General features: G+C 35.9%; 3 protein-coding genes and 3 long non-coding RNA genes across 6 annotated transcripts; all 6 read left to right on the top strand.

The window, feature by feature from the left end:
* Positions 1 to 1143: 1143 nt before the first annotated feature.
* On the top strand, positions 1144 to 2776 carry LOC135618994 (GDSL esterase/lipase At1g28570-like). The gene is made up of 5 exons (XM_065120517.1): positions 1144 to 1466; positions 1535 to 1753; positions 1825 to 1973; positions 2047 to 2323; positions 2404 to 2776. Exons 1-5 carry the CDS (start codon positions 1235 to 1237, stop codon positions 2589 to 2591), a joined length of 1065 nt encoding a protein of 354 aa, XP_064976589.1. The 5' UTR covers positions 1144 to 1234; the 3' UTR covers positions 2592 to 2776.
* Positions 2777 to 4132: 1356 nt separating this feature from the next.
* On the top strand, positions 4133 to 8805 carry LOC135618416 (uncharacterized). The gene is made up of 2 exons (XR_010488998.1): positions 4133 to 4752; positions 8626 to 8805. It is a non-coding gene; the product is annotated as an uncharacterized LOC135618416 (long non-coding RNA).
* Positions 8806 to 10617: 1812 nt separating this feature from the next.
* LOC135618993 (GDSL esterase/lipase At1g28570-like) lies at positions 10618 to 12251 on the top strand. Its single transcript, XM_065120516.1, has 5 exons — positions 10618 to 10941; positions 11010 to 11228; positions 11300 to 11448; positions 11522 to 11798; positions 11879 to 12251. The coding sequence occupies exons 1-5, from the start codon at positions 10710 to 10712 to the stop codon at positions 12064 to 12066; spliced, it is 1065 nt and encodes a 354-aa protein (XP_064976588.1). The 5' UTR covers positions 10618 to 10709; the 3' UTR covers positions 12067 to 12251.
* A 1356-nt stretch (positions 12252 to 13607) lies between these two features.
* LOC135618451 (uncharacterized) lies at positions 13608 to 18153 on the top strand. The gene is made up of 2 exons (XR_010489014.1): positions 13608 to 14100; positions 17974 to 18153. It is a non-coding gene; the product is annotated as an uncharacterized LOC135618451 (long non-coding RNA).
* Positions 18154 to 19582: 1429 nt separating this feature from the next.
* LOC135618992 (GDSL esterase/lipase At1g28570-like) lies at positions 19583 to 21217 on the top strand. The gene is made up of 5 exons (XM_065120515.1): positions 19583 to 19907; positions 19976 to 20194; positions 20266 to 20414; positions 20488 to 20764; positions 20845 to 21217. Exons 1-5 carry the CDS (start codon positions 19676 to 19678, stop codon positions 21030 to 21032), a joined length of 1065 nt encoding a protein of 354 aa, XP_064976587.1. The 5' UTR covers positions 19583 to 19675; the 3' UTR covers positions 21033 to 21217.
* A 1259-nt stretch (positions 21218 to 22476) lies between these two features.
* Positions 22477 to 27157, top strand: LOC135618417 (uncharacterized). The gene is made up of 2 exons (XR_010488999.1): positions 22477 to 23104; positions 26978 to 27157. It is a non-coding gene; the product is annotated as an uncharacterized LOC135618417 (long non-coding RNA).
* The last annotated feature ends 159 nt before the right edge of the window (positions 27158 to 27316 follow it).

Genomic DNA, 27316 nt, shown 5'->3' with positions numbered 1-27316 from the left:
AATTTTATCTTTAAAAAAATAAATGATACTATATGAGAATAAAGTAAAAGATTAATATATTTTTTTAAACTTTACCTTTAATAGTTCAATTTAAAATATCTTTTAATAAGTTGTGCTCTAACACAAACTTTATTTTGATATTTTTAGTGAACAAATGGCATATTGATTGTGCTAAAAATATGAAATTTCTACGGGTAACTACATTCACATGGAAGGTCGATCACTTGAATATTAACTACATTCACATGAAAGATCGATCACTTTCACATTAAAGGCAATCAAAGGTGGTTTAGAGCATCCAAGAATGTGATTTGCTTTACGAAGAAAAAAAAGGATGACAACATACTTAGTATAAAATGATTTCACTGTATCATAAGATTTAATCGATTTGTATAGATAATGGAATTATTGCTGAGAATTAACCGTCATGCCACTTGACAATCGTGGCGTATTGGTAATAAAGACAAATCCATTTCTTCCACAAATCAACCACATCTATCATATTTTCTCATGATGATCATAAAAATGTTGATCTTCTGCCTCACAAAACAATTAGCCTGAATTATAAAGTTGATCTCAAGGTAAATTAAAAGACACTTATTGCTACGAAAAGTCAGAGCACGCCGACAAATTGGCTGTGCCTGTTGCCCGTGTGGCCATCAAGCAGCCACATTTCTATGTCTCATAGCCATTTATTAGTCGAAAGAAAAGGGTCGGCCGCATGTCCCTGTCAGAGCACGAAATTCTGCTCTATAGATCTATAGGGTTTTAGGGATATACGATTTCCCTAAGTAACATATCTTTCTTATACGCGTAGTTTTCAGTTTCGTAAGTTTTTGCACACCAATCTTCGCACAACGATTAAACCTTTTTTTTTTGTAGAAAATTCTAGGATTTTATTTTCTATTCTTTCGCTGTGCATGTGATGCTGCCCTAGATTTTCCAACAATCGTTAGGTTTTAATTGCCCCTCATATCGCTCTACATCCAAAAGTCAAGAGTACGCCAGCGACTTGGCCGCACCTTTGGCCGGTGTGGCCATCAGGCAACCCCATTTATTTGTCTCGGCCATTTATTAGTCGAAAGAAAAGGGTCGGCCACATGTCCCGGTCAGAGAACGAAATTATGCTGCATACACCGCGTCCGAGAATAGAAGAGACGACAGATGGTCTAACCACGTCCACGCACCGCATCTTTCCCCTGCACAAGCTACTCCCTCGATCCCCAGCTCGGAGATGGCGTCCTTCGTCTCCCTGTGTTTCTTCCTCCACCTGCTGGTCCTCCCTGCTGTTCGCAGCAGCAGTTACCCCGCCATCTTCGGATTCGGCAACTCTCTCACCGACACCGGAAACTTGGACTTCTTCTCCGGTGGTACGGTGGCCGCTAGCCGACTCCCGTACGGTGAGACGTACTTTGGTCATCCCAGCGGCCGCTTCTCCGACGGGAGACTCGTCATCGACTTCATCGGTATACGAAACTCGCCTTTTTTTCACATCCCTCATGCATAGGCTAACGTGTTTGCGTACTTGTCGCAGCACAAGCCCTGCGGCTGCCGCTGGTGCCGCCGTATCTTGCAGGGAACAGCAGCGAGGACTTCAAACACGGAGCGAACTTTGCGGTCGGAGGGGCCTGTGCGCTTGGCAACGCCTTCTTTGAGGCCGAGGGGCTTAACGTGACGTGGCAGGATTACTCTTTGAGCACTCAATTTAAGTGGTTCGAGCAGCTGTTACAGCGATCCACCCCTTCGCTCCACTGTAAGCTTGTCTTCTTGGGTTAGATTGGCATCTCATCTCGTACGATAACATCTGTCGTGTATTATGTGCAGCATCACAAGACACCATAAGCAAGTCGTTGTTCCTAATGGGCGAGATGGGGGTGAATGACTACAGTCACCTGTTGTACGAGAAGAAGGCTAAAGATCTCATACGAAGCTACGTCCCCACGGTTGTGCAAGCGATCGGTTCAACAGTCACCGTGAGCCAATGATCTCGCTGCCTTTTGTTTCAGATGATCTTTCGTTATCTGAGCCTTCTTCTTTGGTTGATAGAGTTTGATCCGCAAAGGGGTGGAAACAGTGATGGTGGCTGGGATTATCCCACTGGGATGTAGCGCAGTATACCTCACGGTCTTCCAAACCCAAAGCGCGGAGGAGTATGATCCAAGAACAGGGTGCCTCAAGTGGGCGAATGAGCTCTCACACTACCACAGTCTCCGGTTGCTCAAGGAGCTGAATCGAATCCGAAAACAACATCCGCATTCCAAAATCTTCTATGTTGATTACTATTCGGCTCTGATGCCCGTCTACCAATCTCCGGAACAATTTGGTGAGATATATCCACACTCCTATTCCTCCAAGAACGTTGTTTGGCTCATCATTCGGTAATCACATCGCATATAAGCGCAGGGATGAAGGAACCTCTGGCTGCGTGCTGCGGAGGTGAGGGGCCATACAACTTCAACGTTTCTGTAGGATGCGGTCATCCAATGTCAAACTTGTGCAGTGATCCCTCAAGCTATGTTAGCTGGGATGGATTGCACCTCACAGACGCAGCTCACGGGATCGTCGCCCGCCACATATCAAAAGAATTGTAGTTTCAGTGTATGGAAAGAACAGTACGTAACAGTTGGTAAACAATAAGTGAGCAACACATATTGTTGGCTTCACATTCGAATAAATTATGCAACACTTATAGGTTGCATAAAATCCTGTTTGTGTCGAAGACATTTTGGGGAACAGATTAGATAAGATAAGAGAAATGTGAGACTCAGTTGCCACACTTTTTGAATCGGCTCCTACATAAGACAGATTCAAGTTTAGGTTATCTGTCATAAAGGAATGGGTTTCAGGTTGGACAAACGTTAATATTCCATTGTTTTTATTTCTTTTCTTAGGCATGCAATAAATAAAAATAATGCAGGTTTTTTTTTTTAATGTGAAATCATATCAGATCCGTAATATGCTGTTATACTTACTCGTATTAGATTAATGTTGGAAACCTGATTCCAATAATTTTTTTAAAGATATTTGCCACCATAATTTAACTAAAAAAATCATTAAATTATTAAAAAAGAGTTCTTTTTCATGAAAAAACTCATCTTTTTGGTTTTTCCTTGAACGTGTCTATGTTTTTTTTTTTTTTTCAAGATAGTGCCCCTATATTTTATAATCTCGTAAATATCCCTCGTTCTTTATCTTTATCGGTCGTCACTTTTGTCTCATCACCTCTCTCGTCGTGAAATCATACCACCTTTGTATCATTTATCTTTCCCCATCCTTCCTTAGAACACTACCTTTAGTCTCTAGCTTCAAGGTGATTGTGACCTTGGGAGCAAGAGACGGAGGGCAACGATAGAAGCATAGGCAAAAGGTAGTGTTAAGATCAGGTATTCGAGGTTGTCTTGGGAGCGACACCAAATGAAAACAAAGAGTAAGAAAGGACAAGAGCCATTTAGGAGATTATATATATGACAAATGATGAAGGAGCTTATTCTCATTTTTACTATTCACAATACTTCCCTATTCATAACTTCTTAAAAATTAATAGCATAATATTTTACTATTCACAACCCTCTAATTCTATTTTTACCCCTCTAATGAAATGATATCTTCTGTGTTATTACAAACTATATATAATCCTAAAGATATTAAATTACTATAATAAACGAAAAAAAATATTTTTCACATCTTCCTCTTCCGTATTTAATTCATCTCATTTCATTATTTATCTTGTTTTCATCATTTTACATCATCTCTAGCGATTAAGAGGAGATGATGAGAAGAAAAAGAAGAAAATAAAATAAAATTATAGCTAAAAAGTGATAATATTTGATTAAGATTAAATTATCACATATATGTTTATCTAAAAGGGTAACTTAGAAATATTCAAAATTCTTGTAGTGTTATAAATAACAAAAACTATATATATATATATATATATATATATATATATATATATATATATATATATATATACATATATATATATATATATATATATATATATATATATATGTGTGTGTGTGTGTGTGTGTGTGTGTGTGTGTGTGTGTGTGTGTGTGTGTGTGTGTGTTGTGTGTGTGTGGAGCTACCGAGCAGGAGAAGAAGATAAGTAGAGAACAAGGGAAGAAGAGGAGAAGAAGAAGAAGAAGAGGAGGAGGAGGAGAAGAGAAGAAGAAGAAGGAGAAGAGAGGGAAGAGGGAGAGGAGAGGGAGGAAGCTGCAGCAGCTAAGGCTGCAGCACCTTTGTTTCCTGCAGGAGGAAACAGATGAGAGGAGGTGTGGGGCGTCGGGAAGAAGAAGAAGAAGAAGAAGAAGAAGAAGAAGAAGAAGAAGAAGAAGAAGAAGAAGAAGAAGAAGAAGAAGAAGAAGAGGGAGAAAAGGAGAAAAGAAGAAGGAGAAGAGAGGGAGGTAGCTGCAACAGGGCTGCATCACCTCTGTTTCCCGCAGGAGGAAACAGAGGAGAGAAGGTGTGGGGCGTCGGGGAGGAGAAGGGAAGAAGAAGAAGAAGAATAAGAAGAAGAAGAGAAGAAGAATAAGAGAGAGGAAGGGGAGCTGTGGCAGCTGCATTTGAGAAAGAAAAGAAAGGAATGAGAGTTGGGAGAAAGGAATCAGTGCAGTGAAAAGGGCTGCGGCGGTGGCTGCTACGACCGTGGCTCCAGCTGCAACAATGGCTGAGGCTACAGAAGACGAAACATGGAGAGGAGATGGAGGAAAAGTAGAAGAAGGATTCAAGCTTACATCTTCTTTTCGAAAGGCAAGTGTCTTAAACCTATCTCTATTGTGATATTATCTTTGCTTGCTTTGAATATAAAAAATTTGAATTGTTTTAACCTTGCATATGATATATCCCTTGTTTAGACATAATGATTTAAATCTGAAAAACTTTCGAGATTCTGACTCATCCATTTTGTTTTAGCTATAAATCTATATACTAATTTTTAATTTGGATAAAATCTATTTGATCTACATATAAACTTATAAACCTTTCTATTAATAGCTTATTTGAAGAATTTAAAGTAAATTTATTTGCCCAAACTTCTGTTTTAATTGGCCTTATAGATTTTACGAAACAGAGACGATAACTCTAACCTTTTGATACTAAAATACTTATAAGTCCCTATTGGAAACTCTGATAACAACAAAACTTACTTTGTTAAAAACTAAACTCATTAATCTTTCTTTTGATATATGGATTGAAAGATTTATAATCCAAATTCCTGCCTAATTTTTTATTGAAGCCAACCTTGTGAATTTTACAAAATAGAGATTTTGATCATTGGTTACCGAATTATTTGTAATTCTCTATTGGAAACTTTAATTTATATGAAACTTATTTTATCTGAAAGTAGATTAAAATATCTTTCTAATAATACATTTCTAAGTAATTTGGAGCATAATTGGTTATCCAAATAATTTATGCATTGTGCCTCTTAAATTCTATCAAAAATCGAGCTTTGGTCGATTTTGCCTATTCATACATCATTTCTTTTGAAAATTGATTTTATCTAGCATTCTTTCTTTAATTGAATTTTATATTACTGATTTGAATTCTGGTATGCTCTTGTCCTTAAATTATTTGGATTCTTGAAACCTATTATGTAAAGTTTATATTGTATCGTATTATTTCGTATTGGCACATGTATGTTCTATTATTCCGCATGTGCTTCCGATATGTGTCAAAATCCTTGTATGCTCGTCTTTATTTTCTTTTAAATTTGAATGCATTTATGAAAGATTATATTTGTATCGTATTGACTCATAAAGGCACATGTACATTTTATTGTTGAGCTTCCGATATATGTCAATTTATTGTTCATAATGCCCTTTTGTACTCTGGTGTTTGTGGGAGTATCTGGACTTTTGCTAGAAATGATAAAGGGATTATGCTTAGAGCCTACAATGCTCTACTGACCCCCTCTGACTTCACCCAAATGTGAGTGTCTAGAGCTCCCTATCGTGGGAGACTTCTTTCTGATGATCATCCAGAAATGGATGAACCATATTTTGTTTGTGAACCCACTGTACATTCTATGTATTTGATATAATATCTATAGCTTTGGTTATGTGTTTCTATATGTGCTTTGGATAGAATGATATGACTGCAACGTCAAATATGACATTTGAACTTCTATTTCGTATTTATTCTTTGATATGCTCCAAAATGCTTCATATGTCGTTGATATATTCTGAAATATTTCACATGCTATTGATATGTTCCAAAATGCTTCCTATGCCTCTGAAATGTTCATATGCCATTGATACACTTTGAAATAATTTATATACCATTAATATGTTCTGAAAATTTTTATTTGTAATTGATATGCTCCAAAATATTTCATACGCCATTTATAAGCTCCAAAATGTTTCATTCATTATTAATATACTCCGAAATATTTTATACCGAAATATTTCATTTGCCATTGATATGCTCTGAAATATTCCATATGCTATTGATATACTCTAAAACATTTCATACGCTATTGCTATGCTTCAATTACTCTCTATTCAATTTGTTATAAACCAAATATGTTTTGAATGAAATGACATTTGCGATTATGTATCTAATGAGATGGTACCCTTGAATCTCTTGTATTCTGCCTTGCATTGTGATACCTTATTTGTTTGAAACTATCCCTTTTTGTTCTAAATATGTTTTGCCACTTGCTGAGCTTTGTAGCTCACTCCGTTGTTATATGAATCTTTCAGGTTAACTTATCACTCACTGAGATGTTTGAATTGAACTAAGGCAGTAGAGAGCTATTCAGATTTTGGGCAAGTCTTATTGGTTATTATGTGGTTGTTGTATAAGTATATTTTGTATATAATGAATTATTATCGACATATTTGAAATTGATATATCGTGTAAACATGTTAAAAGACCTCTCTCGTTTGGAATTTCAGAATGTTTAATTTACAATGACATAAACTTATAGTAAATGGTTAGAGTTCTGATTATATAAATTATTTAGCTTATGGATTTATAAATATTGTTAATATTTTGTTAAGTTGGCTTGGGTTTCCAATGTGAATTATCGAATGATGTGATATGTAATTATAAACTGCACAGGTTTTATGGATATGAATTTGATTGAATGTTTCTCAATATCCTCAAATGTTAGTTTGGATCCTCGATTGGTTTATGAAATTTTTTTAATATTATCGATTCGAGGGGTCATGACACTTGCTCTCACCCTTGTCGTTGTCATCCACTCTGTTTCATCCCTGCATCTTTGCTCTCATCTCTGTTATCTACTCCCATGGTGATTGTTAAGTTCTAATTATCCCTTGTGTCGCTCTACATCCATCGATCTTTCTTCTCCTCTGGAGGTGGTCATTAACGAGGCATCTCGCTCTCCATGTCCGAAGCTCTCCATTATGGAGGAGAGTACTGTCTCGACACCTTCATTTGACACTATCATTAGAAGTCAAAAGTTATCCTCATCTCTTATTTCGAGTAGATGAGCGACAAGGGCTTGGGTCGCAAGGCACAGGTGATGACCAACGAGAGCAACAAAGGAAACAGGGAGGGGAGATAATGGGTAACATATGATAACAAGGGACGGAGGCAACGACCAACGAGGTGAAAGCTAAAGTTAATTTTATCTTTGAAAAAATAAATGATACTACATGGGAATAAAGTAAAAGATTAATATATTTTTTTTTAAATTTACCTTTAGTAGTTCAATTTAAAATGTGTTTTAATAAGTTGTGCTCTAACCCGAACTTTATTTTGATATGTTTAGTGAACAAATGACATATTGATTATGCTAAAAATATGAAATTTCTATGGGTAACTACATTCACATGAAAGGTCGATCACTTGAATGTTAACTGTAAAGGCAATCAAAGGTGGTTTAGAGCATCCAAGAATGTAATTTACTTAATGAAGAAAAAAAAGATGGCAACATACTTAGTATAAAATTATTTAATGTCAAATGTATTTGATATTATATCTAGAGTTTTTGTTATGCGTTTCTATACGTGCTTTGGATAAGAATGATATGAATACAACGTCAAATATGATGTTTGAATTTTTATTTCGTATTTGTTCTTTGATATGCTCCGAAATAGTTCATATGTCGTTGATATGCTTTGAAATATTTCATATATTATTGATATCTTCCGAAATGCTTCCTATGCCTATGAAATATTCATACGCCATTAATGTACTTTGAAATATTTCATATACCATTTATATATTCTGAAATATTTTATTTGTCATTCATATGCTCTGAAACATTTTATACGCCATTGATAAGCTCTGAAATATTTTATTCGTTATTGATATGCTCCGAAATATTTCATACGTCATTTATATACTATAAAATATTTCATTTACCATTGACATACTATAAAATGTTTCATATGTCATTAATATGCTCCGGAACATTTCATACGCTATTGATATGCTTCAATTACTCTCTATTCCGTTTGTTATGAATCAAATATGTTTTTAATGAAATGACATTTATGATTCTGTATCTAATGAGATGGTACCTTTGAATCTCATGTATTCTGTCTTGCATTGTGATATCTTATTTGTTTGAAATCGTCACTTTTTGTTCTGGATATGTTTTGTCACTTACTCAGCTTTGTAGCTCACTTCGTTGTTATATGAATATTTCAGGTTAGCTTGTCACTCACTGAGACGTTTGAATTGGACCGAGGCAGTGGAGAGCTATTCAGATTTTGGGCAAGTCTTATTGGTTATTATGTGGTTGTTATATAAACATGTTTTGTATATAATGAATTGTTATCGACAGATTTGAAATTGATATATCGTGTAAACATGTTAAAAGACCTCTCTCGTTTGGATTTTCAGAATATTAAGTTTAGTTTACGATGATATAAACTTGTAGTAAATGGTTGGAGTTCTGATTGTATAGATTATTTAGCTTATGGATTTATAAATGTTATTAATATTTTGTTAAGTTGGCTTGGGTTTCTATTAATATAAATTATCGAGTGATGTGATATATAATTATAAACTGCATAGGTTTTATGGATGTGAATTTGATTGAATGTTTCTTAGTGTCCTCAAATGTTTGTTTGGATCCTCGATTGGTTTATGAAATTTTTTTAATATTATCGATTCAAGGGGTCGTGATACTTGCTCTCACCTCTGTTATATACTCCCATGGTGATTGTTAGGTTCTAATTGTCCCTTGTGTCGGTCTACATCCATCGATCTTTCTTCTCCTCTAGAGGTGGTCATTAACGAGGCATCTCGCCCTCCATGTCCGAAGCTCTCCATTACGGAGGAGAGTACTATCTCGGCACCTTCATTCGGCATTATCATTAGAAGTCAAAAGTTATCCTCATCTCTTATCTCGAGTGGATGATCGACAAGGGCATGGGTCACGAGGCACAGGTGATGACCAACGAGAGCAACAAAGGAAACAAAAAGTGGAGATGATGGGTAACAGGTGATATAATAAGGGACGGAGGCAACGACCAACAAGGTGAAAGCCAAAGATAATTTTATCTTTAAAAAAATAAATGATACTATATGAGAATAAAGTAAAAGATTAATATATTTTTTTAAACTTTACCTTTAATAGTTCAATTTAAAATATCTTTTAATAAGTTGTGCTCTAACACAAACTTTATTTTGATATTTTTAGTGAACAAATGGCATATTGATTGTGCTAAAAATATGAAATTTCTACGGGTAACTACATTCACATGGAAGGTCGATCACTTGAATATTAACTACATTCACATGAAAGATCGATCACTTTCACATTAAAGGCAATCAAAGGTGGTTTAGAGCATCCAAGAATGTGATTTGCTTTACGAAGAAAAAAAAGGATGACAACATACTTAGTATAAAATGATTTCACTGTATCATAAGATTTAATCGATTTGTATAGATAATGGAATTATTGCTGAGAATTAACCGTCATGCCACTTGACAATCGTGGCGTATTGGTAATAAAGACAAATCCATTTCTTCCACAAATCAACCACATCTATCATATTTTCTCATGATGATCATAAAAATGTTGATCTTCTGCCTCACAAAACAATTAGCCTGAATTATAAAGTTGATCTCAAGGTAAATTAAAAGACACTTATTGCTACGAAAAGTCAGAGCACGCCGACAAATTGGCTGTGCCTGTTGCCCGTGTGGCCATCAAGCAGCCACATTTCTATGTCTCATAGCCATTTATTAGTCGAAAGAAAAGGGTCGGTCGCATGTCCCTGTCAGAGCACGAAATTCTGCTCTATAGATCTATAGGGTTTTAGGGATATACGATTTCCCTAAGTAACATATCTTTCTTATACGCGTAGTTTTCAGTTTCGTAAGTTTTTGCACACCAATCTTCGCACAACGATTAAACCTTTTTTTTTTGTAGAAAATTCTAGGATTTTATTTTCTATTCTTTCGCTGTGCATGTGATGCTGCCCTAGATTTTCCAACAATCGTTAGGTTTTAATTGCCCCTCATATCGCTCTACATCCAAAAGTCAAGAGTACGCCAGCGACTTGGCCGCACCTTTGGCCGGTGTGGCCATCAGGCAACCCCATTTATTTGTCTCGGCCATTTATTAGTCGAAAGAAAAGGGTCGGCCACATGTCCCGGTCAGAGAACGAAATTATGCTGCATACACCGCGTCCGAGAATAGAAGAGACGACAGATGGTCTAACCACGTCCACGCACCGCATCTTTCCCCTGCACAAGCTACTCCCTCGATCCCCAGCTCGGAGATGGCGTCCTTCGTCTCCCTGTGTTTCTTCCTCCACCTGCTGGTCCTCCCTGCTGTTCGCAGCAGCAGTTACCCCGCCATCTTCGGATTCGGCAACTCTCTCACCGACACCGGAAACTTGGACTTCTTCTCCGGTGGTACGGTGGCCGCTAGCCGACTCCCGTACGGTGAGACGTACTTTGGTCATCCCAGCGGCCGCTTCTCCGACGGGAGACTCGTCATCGACTTCATCGGTATACGAAACTCGCCTTTTTTTCACATCCCTCATGCATAGGCTAACGTGTTTGCGTACTTGTCGCAGCACAAGCCCTGCGGCTGCCGCTGGTGCCGCCGTATCTTGCAGGGAACAGCAGCGAGGACTTCAAACACGGAGCGAACTTTGCGGTCGGAGGGGCCTGTGCGCTTGGCAACGCCTTCTTTGAGGCCGAGGGGCTTAACGTGACGTGGCAGGATTACTCTTTGAGCACTCAATTTAAGTGGTTCGAGCAGCTGTTACAGCGATCCACCCCTTCGCTCCACTGTAAGCTTGTCTTCTTGGGTTAGATTGGCATCTCATCTCGTACGATAACATCTGTCGTGTATTATGTGCAGCATCACAAGACACCATAAGCAAGTCGTTGTTCCTAATGGGCGAGATGGGGGTGAATGACTACAGTCACCTGTTGTACGAGAAGAAGGCTAAAGATCTCATACGAAGCTACGTCCCCACGGTTGTGCAAGCGATCGGTTCAACAGTCACCGTGAGCCAATGATCTCGCTGCCTTTTGTTTCAGATGATCTTTCGTTATCTGAGCCTTCTTCTTTGGTTGATAGAGTTTGATCCGCAAAGGGGTGGAAACAGTGATGGTGGCTGGGATTATCCCACTGGGATGTAGCGCAGTATACCTCACGGTCTTCCAAACCCAAAGCGCGGAGGAGTATGATCCAAGAACAGGGTGCCTCAAGTGGGCGAATGAGCTCTCACACTACCACAGTCTCCGGTTGCTCAAGGAGCTGAATCGAATCCGAAAACAACATCCGCATTCCAAAATCTTCTATGTTGATTACTATTCGGCTCTGATGCCCGTCTACCAATCTCCGGAACAATTTGGTGAGATATATCCACACTCCTATTCCTCCAAGAACGTTGTTTGGCTCATCATTCGGTAATCACATCGCATATAAGCGCAGGGATGAAGGAACCTCTGGCTGCGTGCTGCGGAGGTGAGGGGCCATACAACTTCAACGTTTCTGTAGGATGCGGTCATCCAATGTCAAACTTGTGCAGTGATCCCTCAAGCTATGTTAGCTGGGATGGATTGCACCTCACAGACGCAGCTCACGGGATCGTCGCCCGCCACATATCAAAAGAATTGTAGTTTCAGTGTATGGAAAGAACAGTACGTAACAGTTGGTAAACAATAAGTGAGCAACACATATTGTTGGCTTCACATTCGAATAAATTATGCAACACTTATAGGTTGCATAAAATCCTGTTTGTGTCGAAGACATTTTGGGGAACAGATTAGATAAGATAAGAGAAATGTGAGACTCAGTTGCCACACTTTTTGAATCGGCTCCTACATAAGACAGATTCAAGTTTAGGTTATCTGTCATAAAGGAATGGGTTTCAGGTTGGACAAACGTTAATATTCCATTGTTTTTATTTCTTTTCTTAGGCATGCAATAAATAAAAATAATGCAGGTTTTTTTTTTTAATGTGAAATCATATCAGATCCGTAATATGCTGTTATACTTACTCGTATTAGATTAATGTTGGAAACCTGATTCCAATAATTTTTTTAAAGATATTTGCCACCATAATTTAACTAAAAAAATCATTAAATTATTAAAAAAGAGTTCTTTTTCATGAAAAAACTCATCTTTTTGGTTTTTCCTTGAACGTGTCTATGTTTTTTTTTTTTTTTCAAGATAGTGCCCCTATATTTTATAATCTCGTAAATATCCCTCGTTCTTTATCTTTATCGGTCGTCACTTTTGTCTCATCACCTCTCTCGTCGTGAAATCATACCACCTTTGTATCATTTATCTTTCCCCATCCTTCCTTAGAACACTACCTTTAGTCTCTAGCTTCAAGGTGATTGTGACCTTGGGAGCAAGAGACGGAGGGCAACGATAGAAGCATAGGCAAAAGGTAGTGTTAAGATCAGGTATTCGAGGTTGTCTTGGGAGCGACACCAAATGAAAACAAAGAGTAAGAAAGGACAAGAGCCATTTAGGAGATTATATATATGACAAATGATGAAGGAGCTTATTCTCATTTTTACTATTCACAATACTTCCCTATTCATAACTTCTTAAAAATTAATAGCATAATATTTTACTATTCACAACCCTCTAATTCTATTTTTACCCCTCTAATGAAATGATATCTTCTGTGTTATTACAAACTATATATAATCCTAAAGATATTAAATTACTATAATAAACGAAAAAAAATATTTTTCACATCTTCCTCTTCCGTATTTAATTCATCTCATTTCATTATTTATCTTGTTTTCATCATTTTACATCATCTCTAGCGATTAAGAGGAGATGATGAGAAGAAAAAGAAGAAAATAAAATAAAATTATAGGTAAAAAGTGATAATATTTGATTAAGATTAAATTATCACAGATATGTTTATCTAAAAGGGTAACTTAGAAATATTCAAAATTCTTGTAGTGTTATAAATAACAAAAACTATATATATATATATATATATATATATATATATATATGTGTGTGTGTGTGTGTGTGTGTGTGTGTGTGTGTGTGTGTGTGTGTGTGTGTGTGTGTGTGTGTGTGTGTGTGTTGTGTGTGTGTGGAGCTACCGAGCAGGAGAAGAAGATAAGTAGAGAACAAGGGAAGAAGAGGAGGAGGAGGAGAAGAGAAGAAGAAGAAGGAGAAGAGAGGGAAGAGGGAGGAAGCTGCAGCAGCTAAGGCTGCAGCACCTTTGTTTCCTGCAGGAGGAAACCGATGAGAGGAGGTGTGGGGCGTCGGGAAGAAGAAGAAGAAGAAGAAGAAGAGGGAGAAAAGGAGAAAAGAAGAAGGAGAAGAGAGGGAGGTAGCTGCAACAGGGCTGCATCACCTCTGTTTCCCGCAGGAGGAAACAGAGGAGAGAAGGTGTGGGGCGTCGGGGAGGAGAAGGGAAGAAGAAGAAGAAGAATAAGAAGAAGAAGAGAAGAAGAATAAGAGAGAGGAAGGGGAGCTGTGGCAGCTGCATTTGAGAAAGAAAAGAAAGGAATGAGAGTTGGGAGAAAGGAATCAGTGCAGTGAAAAGGGCTGCGGCGGTGGCTGCTACGACCGTGGCTCCAGCTGCAACCATGGCTGAGGCTACAGAAGACGAAACATGGAGAGGAGATGGAGGAAAAGTAGAAGAAGGATTCAAGCTTACATCTTCTTTTCGAAAGGCAAGTGTCTTAAACCTATCTCTATTGTGATATTATCTTTGCTTGCTTTGAATATAAAAAATTTGAATTGTTTTAACCTTGCATATGATATATTCCTTGTTTAGACATAATGATTTAAATCTGAAAAACTTTCGAGATTCTGACTCATCCATTTTGTTTTAGCTATAAATCTATATACTAATTTTTAATTTGGATAAAATCTATTTGATCTAAATATAAACTTATAAACCTTTCTATTAATAGCTTATTTGAAGAATTTAAAGTAAATTTATTTGCCCAAACTTCTGTTTTAATTGGCCTTATAGATTTTACGAAACAGAGACGATAACTCTAACCTTTTGATACTAAAATACTTATAAGTCCCTATTCGAAACTCTGATAACAACAAAACTTACTTTGTTGAAAACTAAACTCATTAATCTTTCTTTTGATATATGGATTGAAAGATTTATAATCCAAATTCCTGCCTAATTTTTTATTGAAGCCAACCTTGTGAATTTTACAAAATAGAGATTTTGATCATTGGTTACCGAATTATTTGTAATTCTCTATTGGAAACTTTAATTTATATGAAACTTATTTTATCTGAAAGTAGATTAAAATATCTTTCTAATAATACATTTCTGAGTAATTTAGAGCATAATTGGTTATCCAAATAATTTATGCATTGTGCCTCTTAAATTCTATCAAAAATCGAGCTTTGGTCGATTTTGCCTATTCATACATCATTTCTTTTGAAAATTGATTTTATCTAGCATTCTTTCTTTAATTGAATTTTATATTACTGATTTGAATTCTGGTATGCTCTTGTCCTTAAATTATTTGGATTCTTGAAACCTATTATGTAAAGTTTATATTGTATCGTATTATTTCGTATTGGCACATGTATGTTCTATTATTCCGCATGTGCTTCCGATATGTGTCAAAATCCTTGTATGCTCGTCTTTATTTTCTTTTAAATTTGAATGCATTTATGAAAGATTATATTTGTATCGTATTGACTCATAAAGGCACATGTACATTTTATTGTTGAGCTTCCGATATATGTCAATTTATTGTTCATAATGCCCTTTTGTACTCTGGTGTTTGTGGGAGTATCTGGACTTTTGCTAGAAATGATAAAGGGATTATGCTTAGAGCCTACGATGCTCTACTGACCCCCTCTGACTTCACCCAAATGTGAGTGTCTAGAGCTCCCTATTGTGGGAGACTTCTTTCTGATGATCATCCAGAAATGGATGAACCATATTTTGTTTGTGAACCCACTGTACATTCTATGTATTTGATATAATATCTATAGCTTTGGTTATGTGTTTCTATATGTGCTTTGGATAGAATGATATGACTGCAACGTCAAATATGACATTTGAACTTCTATTTCGTATTTATTCTTTGATATGCTCCAAAATGCTTCATATGTCGTTGATATATTCTGAAATATTTCACATGCTATTGATACGTTCCAAAATGCTTCCTATGCCTCTGAAATGTTCATATGCCATTGATACACTTTGAAATAATTTATATACCATTAATATGTTCTGAAAATTTTTATTTGTATTTGATATGCTCCAAAATATTTCATACGCCATTTATAAGCTCCAAAATGTTTCATTCATTATTAATATACTCCGAAATATTTTATACCGAAATATTTCATTTGCCATTGATATGCTCTGAAATATTCCATATGCTATTGATATACTCTAAAACATTTCATACGCTATTGCTATGCTTCAGTTACTCTCTATTCAATTTGTTATAAACCAAATATGTTTTGAATGAAATGACATTTGCGATTATGTATCTAATGAGATGGTACCCTTGAATCTCTTGTATTCTGCCTTGCATTGTGATACCTTATTTGTTTGAAACTATCCCTTTTTGTTCTAAATATGTTTTGCCACTTGCTGAGCTTTGTAGCTCACTCCGTTGTTATATGAATCTTTCAGGTTAACTTATCACTCACTGAGATGTTTGAATTGAACTAAGGCAGTAGAGAGCTATTCAGATTTTGGGCAAGTCTTATTGGTTATTATGTGGTTGTTGTATAAGTATATTTTGTATATAATGAATTATTATCGACATATTTGAAATTGATATATCGTGTAAACATGTTAAAAGACCTCTCTCGTTTGGAATTTCAGAATGTTTAATTTACGATGACATAAACTTATAGTAAATGGTTAGAGTTCTGATTATATAAATTATTTAGCTTATGGATTTATAAATGTTGTTAATATTTTGTTAAGTTGGCTTGGGTTTCCAATGTGAATTATCGAATGATGTGATATGTAATTATAAACTGCACAGGTTTTATGGATATGAATTTGATTGAATGTTTCTCAATATCCTCAAATGTTAGTTTGGATCCTCGATTGGTTTATGAAATTTTTTTAATATTATCGATTCGAGGGGTCGTGACACTTGCTCTCACCCTTGTCGTTGTCATCCACTCTGTTTCATCCCTGCATCTTTGCTCTCATCTCTGTTATCTACTCCCATGGTGATTGTTAAGTTCTAATTATCCCTTGTGTCGCTCTACATCTATCGATCTTTCTTCTCCTCTAGAGGTGGTCATTAACGAGGCATCTCGCTCTCCATGTCCGAAGCTCTCCATTATGGAGGAGAGTACTGTCTCGACACCTTCATTTGACACTATCATTAGAAGTCAAAAGTTATCCTCATCTCTTATTTCGAGTAGATGAGCGACAAGGGCTTGGGTCGCAAGGCACAGGTGATGACCAACGAGAGCAACAAAAGAAACAGGGAGGGGAGATAATGGGTAACATATGATAACAAGGGACGGAGGCAACGACCAACGAGGTGAAAGCTAAAGTTAATTTTATCTTTGAAAAAATAAATGATACTACATGGGAATAAAGTAAAAGATTAATATATTTTTTAAAAAAATTACCTTTAATAGTTCAATTTAAAATGTGTTTTAATAAGTTGTGCTCTAACCCGAACTTTATTTTGATATGTTTAGTGAACAAATGACATATTGATTATGCTAAAAATATGAAATTTCTATGGGTAACTACATTCACATGAAAGGTCCATCACTTGAATGTTAACTGTAAAGGCAATCAAAGGTGGTTTAGAGCATCCAAGAATGTAATTTACTTTATGAAGAAAAAAAAGATGGCAACATACTTAGTATAAAATTATTTAATGTCAAATGTATTTGATATTATATCTAGAGTTTTTGTTATGCGTTTCTATATGTGCTTCGGATAAGAATGATATGAATACAATGTCAAATATGATGTTTGAATTTTTATTTCGTATTTGTTCTTTGATATGCTCCGAAATAGTTCATATGTCGTTGATATGCTTTGAAATATTTCATATATTATTGATATGTTCCGAAATGCTTCCTATGCCTATGAAATATTCATACGCCATTAATGTACTTTGAAATATTTCATATACCATTTATATATTCTGAAATATTTTATTTGTCATTCATATGCTCTGAAACATTTTATACGCCATTGATAAGCTCTGAAATATTTTATTCGTTATTGATATGCTCCGAAATATTTCATACGTCATTTATATACTATAAAATATTTCATTTACCATTGACATACTATAAAATGTTTCATATGTCATTAATATGCTCCGGAACATTTCATACGCTATTGATATGCTTCAATTACTCTCTATTCCGTTTGTTATGAATCAAATATGTTTTTAATGAAATGACATTTATGATTCTGTATCTAATGAGATGGTACCTTTGAATCTCATGTATTCTGTCTTGCATTGTGATATCTTATTTGTTTGAAATCGTCACTTTTTGTTCTGGATATGTTTTGTTACTTACTAAGCTTTGTAGCTCACTTCGTTGTTATATGAATATTTCAGGTTAGCTTGTCACTCACTGAGACGTTTGAATTGGACCGAGGCAGTGGAGAGCTATTCAGATTTTGGGCAAGTCTTATTGGTTATTATGTGGTTGTTATATAAACATGTTTTGTATATAATGAATTGTTATCGACAGATTTGAAATTGATATATCGTGTAAACATGTTAAAAGACCTCTCTCGTTTGGATTTTCAGAATATTAAGTTTAGTTTACGATGATATAAACTTGTAGTAAATGGTTGGAGTTCTGATTGTATAGATTATTTAGCTTATGGATTTATAAATGTTATTAATATTTTGTTAAGTTGGCTTGGGTTTCTATTAATATAAATTATCGAGTGATGTGATATATAATTATAAACTACATAGGTTTTATGGATGTGAATTTGATTGAATGTTTCTTAGTGTCCTCAAATGTTTGTTTGGATCCTCGATTGGTTTATGAAATTTTTTTAATATTATCGATTCAAGGGGTCGTGATACTTGCTCTCACCTCTGTTATATACTCCCATGGTGATTGTTAGGTTCTAATTGTCCCTTGTGTCGGTCTACATCCATCGATCTTTCTTCTCCTCTAGAGGTGGTCAACGAGGCATCTCGCCCTCCATGTCCGAAGCTCTCCATTACGGAGGAGAGTACTATCTCGGCACCTTCATTCGGCATTATCATTAGAAGTCAAAAGTTATCCTCATCTCTTATCTCGAGTGGATGATCGACAAGGGCATGGGTCACGAGGCACAGGTGATGACCAACGAGAGCAACAAAGGAAACAAGAAGTGGAGATGATGGGTAACAGGTGATATAATAAGGGACGGAGGCAACGACCAACAAGGTGAAAGCCAAAGATAATTTTATCTTTAAAAAAATAAATGATACTATATGAGAATAAAGTAAAAGATTAATATTTTTTTTTAAACTTTACCTTTAATAGTTCAATTTAAAATATCTTTTAATAAGTTGTGCTCTAACACAAACTTTATTTTGATATTTTTAGTGAACAAATGGCATATTGATTGTGCTAAAAATATGAAATTTCTACGGGTAACTACATTCACATGGAAGGTCGATCACTTGAATATTAACTACATTCACATGAAAGATCGATCACTTTCACATTAAAGGCAATCAAAGGTGGTTTAGAGCATCCAAGAATGTGATTTGCTTTACGAAGAAAAAAAAGGATGACAACATACTTAGTATAAAATGATTTCACTGTATCATAAGATTTAATCGATTTGTATAGATAATGGAATTATTGCTGAGAATTAACCGTCATGCCACTTGACAATCGTGGCGTATTGGTAATAAAGACAAATCCATTTCTTCCACAAATCAACCACATCTATCATATTTTCTCATGATGATCATAAAAATGTTGATCTTCTGCCTCACAAAACAATTAGCCTGAATTATAAAGTTGATCTCAAGGTAAATTAAAAGACACTTATTGCTCCGAAAAGTCAGAGCACGCCGACAAATTGGCTGTGCCTGTTGCCCGTGTGGCCATCAAGCAGCCACATTTCTATGTCTCATAGCCATTTATTAGTCGAAAGAAAAGGGTCGGCCGCATGTCCCTGTCAGAGCACGAAATTCTGCTGCGTACACCGCGTCCGAGAATAGAAGAGACGAGAGATGGTCTAACCACGTCCACGCACCGCATCTTTCCCCTGCACAAGCTACTCCCTCGATCCCCAGCTCGGAGATGGCGTCCTTCGTCTCCCTGTGTTTCTTCCTCCACCTGCTGGTCCTCCCTGCTGTTCTCAGCAGCAGTTACCCCGCCATCTTCGGATTCGGCAACTCTCTCACCGACACCGGAAACTTGGACTTCTTCTCCGGTGGTACGGTGGCCGCTAGCCGACTCCCGTACGGTGAGACGTACTTTGGTCATCCCAGCGGCCGCTTCTCCGACGGGAGACTCGTCATCGACTTCATCGGTTGACAAAACTCGCCTTTTTTTCACATCCCTCATGCATAGGCTAACGTGTTTGCGTACTTGTCGCAGCACAAGCCCTGCGGCTTCCGCTGGTGCCGCCGTATCTTGCAGGGAACAGCAGCGAGGACTTCAAACACGGAGCGAACTTTGCGGTCGGAGGGGCCTGTGCGCTTGGCAACGCCTTCTTTGAGGCCGAGGGGCTTAACGTGACGTGGCAGGATTACTCTTTGAGCACTCAATTTAAGAGGTTCGAGCACCTGTTACAGCGATCCACCCCTTCGCTCCACTGTAAGCTTGTCTTCTTGGGTTAGATTGACATCTAATCTCGTACGATAACATCTGTCATGTATTATGTGCAGCATCACAAGACACCATAAGCAAGTCGTTGTTCCTAATGGGCGAGATGGGGGTGAATGACTACAATCACCTGTTGTCCGAGAAGGCGGCTAAAGATCGCATACGAAGCTACGTCCCCACGGTTGTGCAAGCGATCGGTTCAACAGTCACCGTGAGCCAATGATCTCGCTGCCTTTTGTTTCAGATGATCTTTCGTTATCTGAGCCTTCTTCTTTGGTTGATAGAGTTTGATCCGCAAAGGGGTGGAAACAGTGATGGTGGCTGGGATTATCCCACTGGGATGTAGCGCAGTATACCTCACGGTCTTCCAAACCCAAAGCGCGGAGGAGTATGATCCAAGAACAGGGTGCCTCAAGTGGGCGAATGAGCTCTCACACTACCACAGTCTCCGGTTGCTCAAGGAGCTGAATCGAATCCGAAAACAACATCCGCATTCCAAAATCTTCTATGTTGATTACTATTCGGCTCTGATGCCCGTCTACCAATCTCCGGAACAATTTGGTGAGATATATCCACACTCCTATTCCTCCAAGAACGTTGTTTGGCTCATCATTCGGTAATCACATCGCATATAAGCGCAGGGATGAAGGAACCTCTGGCTGCGTGCTGCGGAGGTGAGGGGCCATACAACTTCAACGTTTCTGTAGGATGCGGTCATCCAATGTCAAACTTGTGCAGTGATCCCTCAAGCTATGTTAGCTGGGATGGATTGCACCTCACAGACGCAGCTCACGGGATCGTCGCCCGCCACATATCAAAAGAATTGTAGTTTCAGTGTATGGAAAGAACAGTACGTAACAGTTGGTAAACAATAAGTGAGCAACACATATTGTTGGCTTCACATTCGAATAAATTATGCAACACTTATAGGTTGCATAAAATCCTGTTTGTGTCGAAGACATTTTGGGGAACAGATTAGATAAGATAAGAGAAATGTGAGACTCAGTTGCCACACTTTTTGAATCGGCTCCTACATAAGACAGATTCAAGTTTAGGTTATCTGTCATAAAGGAATGGGTTTCAGGTTGGACAAACGTTAATATTCCATTGTTTTTATTTCTTTTCTTAGGCATGCAATAAATAAAAATAATGCAGGTTTTTTTTTTTAATGTGAAATCATATCAGATCCGTAATATGCTGTTATACTTACTCGTATTAGATTAATGTTGGAAACCTGATTCCAATAATTTTTTTAAAGATATTTGCCACCATAATTTAACTAAAAAAATCATTAAATTATTAAAAAAGAGTTCTTTTTCATGAAAAAACTCATCTTTTTGGTTTTTCCTTGAACGTGTCTATGTTTTTTTTTTTTTTTCAAGATAGTGCCCCTATATTTTATAATCTCGTAAATATCCCTCGTTCTTTATCTTTATCGGTCGTCACTTTTGTCTCATCACCTCTCTCGTCGTGAAATCATACCACCTTTGTATCATTTATCTTTCCCCATCCTTCCTTAGAACACTACCTTTAGTCTCTAGCTTCAAGGTGATTGTGACCTTGGGAGCAAGAGACGGAGGGCAACGATAGAAGCATAGGCAAAAGGTAGTGTTAAGATCAGGTATTCGAGGTTGTCTTGGGAGCGACACCAAATGAAAACAAAGAGTAAGAAAGGACAAGAGCCATTTAGGAGATTATATATATGACAAATGATGAAGGAGCTTATTCTCATTTTTACTATTCACAATACTTCCCTATTCATAACTTCTTAAAAATTAATAGCATAATATTTTACTATTCACAACCCTCTAATTCTATTTTTACCCCTCTAATGAAATGATATCTTCTGTGTTATTACAAACTATATATAATCCTAAAGATATTAAATTACTATAATAAACGAAAAAAAATATTTTTCACATCTTCCTCTTCCGTATTTAATTCATCTCATTTCATTATTTATCTTGTTTTCATCATTTTACATCATCTCTAGCGATTAAGAGGAGATGATGAGAAGAAAAAGAAGAAAATAAAATAAAATTATAGCTAAAAAGTGATAATATTTGATTAAGATTAAATTATCACATATATGTTTATCTAAAAGGGTAACTTAGAAATATTCAAAATTCTTGTAGTGTTATAAATAACAAAAACTATATATATATATATATATATATATATATATATATGTGTGTGTGTGTGTGTGTGTGTGTGTGTGTGTGTGTGTGTGTCTGTGTGTTGTGTGTGTGTGGAGCTACCGAGCAGGAGAAGAAGATAAGTAGAGAACAAGGGAAGAAGAGGAGAAGAAGAAGAAGAAGAGGAGGAGGAGGAGAAGAGAAGAAGAAGAAGGAGAAGAGAGGGAAGAGGGAGAGGAGAGGGAGGAAGCTGCAGCAGCTAAGGCTGCAGCACCTTTGTTTCCTGCAGGAGGAAACAGATGAGAGGAGGTGTGGGGCGTCGGGAAGAAGAAGAAGAAGAAGAAGAAGAAGAAGAAGAAGAAGAAGAAGAAGAAGAAGAAGAGGGAGAAAAGGAGAAAAGAAGAAGGAGAAGAGAGGGAGGTAGCTGCAACAGGGCTGCATCACCTCTGTTTCCCGCAGGAGGAAACAGAGGAGAGAAGGTGTGGGGCGTCGGGGAGGAGAAGGGAAGAAGAAGAAGAAGAATAAGAAGAAGAAGAGAAGAAGAATAAGAGAGAGGAAGGGGAGCTGTGGCAGCTGCATTTGAGAAAGAAAAGAAAGGAATGAGAGTTGGGAGAAAGGAATCAGTGCAGTGAAAAGGGCTGCGGCGGTGGCTGCTACGACCGTGGCTCCAGCTGCAACAATGGCTGAGGCTACAGAAGACGAAACATGGAGAGGAGATGGAGGAAAAGTAGAAGAAGGATTCAAGCTTACATCTTCTTTTCGAAAGGCAAGTGTCTTAAACCTATCTCTATTGTGATATTATCTTTGCTTGCTTTGAATATAAAAAATTTGAATTGTTTTAACCTTGCATATGATATATCCCTTGTTTAGACATAATGATTTAAATCTGAAAAACTTTCGAGATTCTGACTCATCCATTTTGTTTTAGCTATAAATCTATATACTAATTTTTAATTTGGATAAAATCTATTTGATCTACATATAAACTTATAAACCTTTCTATTAATAGCTTATTTGAAGAATTTAAAGTAAATTTATTTGCCCAAACTTCTGTTTTAATTGGCCTTATAGATTTTACGAAACAGAGACGATAACTCTAACCTTTTGATACTAAAATACTTATAAGTCCCTATTGGAAACTCTGATAACAACAAAACTTACTTTGTTAAAAACTAAACTCATTAATCTTTCTTTTGATATATGGATTGAAAGATTTATAATCCAAATTCCTGCCTAATTTTTTATTGAAGCCAACCTTGTGAATTTTACAAAATAGAGATTTTGATCATTGGTTACCGAATTATTTGTAATTCTCTATTGGAAACTTTAATTTATATGAAACTTATTTTATCTGAAAGTAGATTAAAATATCTTTCTAATAATACATTTCTAAGTAATTTGGAGCATAATTGGTTATCCAAATAATTTATGCATTGTGCCTCTTAAATTCTATCAAAAATCGAGCTTTGGTCGATTTTGCCTATTCATACATCATTTCTTTTGAAAATTGATTTTATCTAGCATTCTTTCTTTAATTGAATTTTATATTACTGATTTGAATTCTGGTATGCTCTTGTCCTTAAATTATTTGGATTCTTGAAACCTATTATGTAAAGTTTATATTGTATCGTATTATTTCGTATTGGCACATGTATGTTCTATTATTCCGCATGTGCTTCCGATATGTGTCAAAATCCTTGTATGCTCGTCTTTATTTTCTTTTAAATTTGAATGCATTTATGAAAGATTATATTTGTATCGTATTGACTCATAAAGGCACATGTACATTTTATTGTTGAGCTTCCGATATATGTCAATTTATTGTTCATAATGCCCTTTTGTACTCTGGTGTTTGTGGGAGTATCTGGACTTTTGCTAGAAATGATAAAGGGATTATGCTTAGAGCCTACAATGCTCTACTGACCCCCTCTGACTTCACCCAAATGTGAGTGTCTAGAGCTCCCTATCGTGGGAGACTTCTTTCTGATGATCATCCAGAAATGGATGAACCATATTTTGTTTGTGAACCCACTGTACATTCTATGTATTTGATATAATATCTATAGCTTTGGTTATGTGTTTCTATATGTGCTTTGGATAGAATGATATGACTGCAACGTCAAATATGACATTTGAACTTCTATTTCGTATTTATTCTTTGATATGCTCCAAAATGCTTCATATGTCGTTGATATATTCTGAAATATTTCACATGCTATTGATATGTTCCAAAATGCTTCCTATGCCTCTGAAATGTTCATATGCCATTGATACACTTTGAAATAATTTATATACCATTAATATGTTCTGAAAATTTTTATTTGTAATTGATATGCTCCAAAATATTTCATACGCCATTTATAAGCTCCAAAATGTTTCATTCATTATTAATATACTCCGAAATATTTTATACCGAAATATTTCATTTGCCATTGATATGCTCTGAAATATTCCATATGCTATTGATATACTCTAAAACATTTCATACGCTATTGCTATGCTTCAATTACTCTCTATTCAATTTGTTATAAACCAAATATGTTTTGAATGAAATGACATTTGCGATTATGTATCTAATGAGATGGTACCCTTGAATCTCTTGTATTCTGCCTTGCATTGTGATACCTTATTTGTTTGAAACTATCCCTTTTTGTTCTAAATATGTTTTGCCACTTGCTGAGCTTTGTAGCTCACTCCGTTGTTATATGAATCTTTCAGGTTAACTTATCACTCACTGAGATGTTTGAATTGAACTAAGGCAGTAGAGAGCTATTCAGATTTTGGGCAAGTCTTATTGGTTATTATGTGGTTGTTGTATAAGTATATTTTGTATATAATGAATTATTATCGACATATTTGAAATTGATATATCGTGTAAACATGTTAAAAGACCTCTCTCGTTTGGAATTTCAGAATGTTTAATTTACAATGACATAAACTTATAGTAAATGGTTAGAGTTCTGATTATATAAATTATTTAGCTTATGGATTTATAAATATTGTTAATATTTTGTTAAGTTGGCTTGGGTTTCCAATGTGAATTATCGAATGATGTGATATGTAATTATAAACTGCACAGGTTTTATGGATATGAATTTGATTGAATGTTTCTCAATATCCTCAAATGTTAGTTTGGATCCTCGATTGGTTTATGAAATTTTTTTAATATTATCGATTCGAGGGGTCATGACACTTGCTCTCACCCTTGTCGTTGTCATCCACTCTGTTTCATCCCTGCATCTTTGCTCTCATCTCTGTTATCTACTCCCATGGTGATTGTTAAGTTCTAATTATCCCTTGTGTCGCTCTACATCCATCGATCTTTCTTCTCCTCTGGAGGTGGTCATTAACGAGGCATCTCGCTCTCCATGTCCGAAGCTCTCCATTATGGAGGAGAGTACTGTCTCGACACCTTCATTTGACACTATCATTAGAAGTCAAAAGTTATCCTCATCTCTTATTTCGAGTAGATGAGCGACAAGGGCTTGGGTCGCAAGGCACAGGTGATGACCAACGAGAGCAACAAAGGAAACAGGGAGGGGAGATAATGGGTAACATATGATAACAAGGGACGGAGGCAACGACCAACGAGGTGAAAGCTAAAGTTAATTTTATCTTTGAAAAAATAAATGATACTACATGGGAATAAAGTAAAAGATTAATATATTTTTTTTTAAATTTACCTTTAGTAGTTCAATTTAAAATGTGTTTTAATAAGTTGTGCTCTAACCCGAACTTTATTTTGATATGTTTAGTGAACAAATGACATATTGATTATGCTAAAAATATGAAATTTCTATGGGTAACTACATTCACATGAAAGGTCGATCACTTGAATGTTAACTGTAAAGGCAATCAAAGGTGGTTTAGAGCATCCAAGAATGTAATTTACTTAATGAAGAAAAAAAAGATGGCAACATACTTAGTATAAAATTATTTAATGTCAAATGTATTTGATATTATATCTAGAGTTTTTGTTATGCGTTTCTATACGTGCTTTGGATAAGAATGATATGAATACAACGTCAAATATGATGTTTGAATTTTTATTTCGTATTTGTTCTTTGATATGCTCCGAAATAGTTCATATGTCGTTGATATGCTTTGAAATATTTCATATATTATTGATATCTTCCGAAATGCTTCCTATGCCTATGAAATATTCATACGCCATTAATGTACTTTGAAATATTTCATATACCATTTATATATTCTGAAATATTTTATTTGTCATTCATATGCTCTGAAACATTTTATACGCCATTGATAAGCTCTGAAATATTTTATTCGTTATTGATATGCTCCGAAATATTTCATACGTCATTTATATACTATAAAATATTTCATTTACCATTGACATACTATAAAATGTTTCATATGTCATTAATATGCTCCGGAACATTTCATACGCTATTGATATGCTTCAATTACTCTCTATTCCGTTTGTTATGAATCAAATATGTTTTTAATGAAATGACATTTATGATTCTGTATCTAATGAGATGGTACCTTTGAATCTCATGTATTCTGTCTTGCATTGTGATATCTTATTTGTTTGAAATCGTCACTTTTTGTTCTGGATATGTTTTGTCACTTACTCAGCTTTGTAGCTCACTTCGTTGTTATATGAATATTTCAGGTTAGCTTGTCACTCACTGAGACGTTTGAATTGGACCGAGGCAGTGGAGAGCTATTCAGATTTTGGGCAAGTCTTATTGGTTATTATGTGGTTGTTATATAAACATGTTTTGTATATAATGAATTGTTATCGACAGATTTGAAATTGATATATCGTGTAAACATGTTAAAAGACCTCTCTCGTTTGGATTTTCAGAATATTAAGTTTAGTTTACGATGATATAAACTTGTAGTAAATGGTTGGAGTTCTGATTGTATAGATTATTTAGCTTATGGATTTATAAATGTTATTAATATTTTGTTAAGTTGGCTTGGGTTTCTATTAATATAAATTATCGAG

This window comes from Musa acuminata, chromosome BXJ2-8 (genome assembly GCF_036884655.1).
Source record: "Musa acuminata AAA Group cultivar baxijiao chromosome BXJ2-8, Cavendish_Baxijiao_AAA, whole genome shotgun sequence".
In the NCBI taxonomy this organism is placed as follows: Eukaryota; Viridiplantae; Streptophyta; class Magnoliopsida; order Zingiberales; family Musaceae; genus Musa; species Musa acuminata.
The sequence above is the reverse complement of the archived record's forward strand: the minus strand, read 5'-3'. Positions and strand labels throughout refer to the sequence as shown.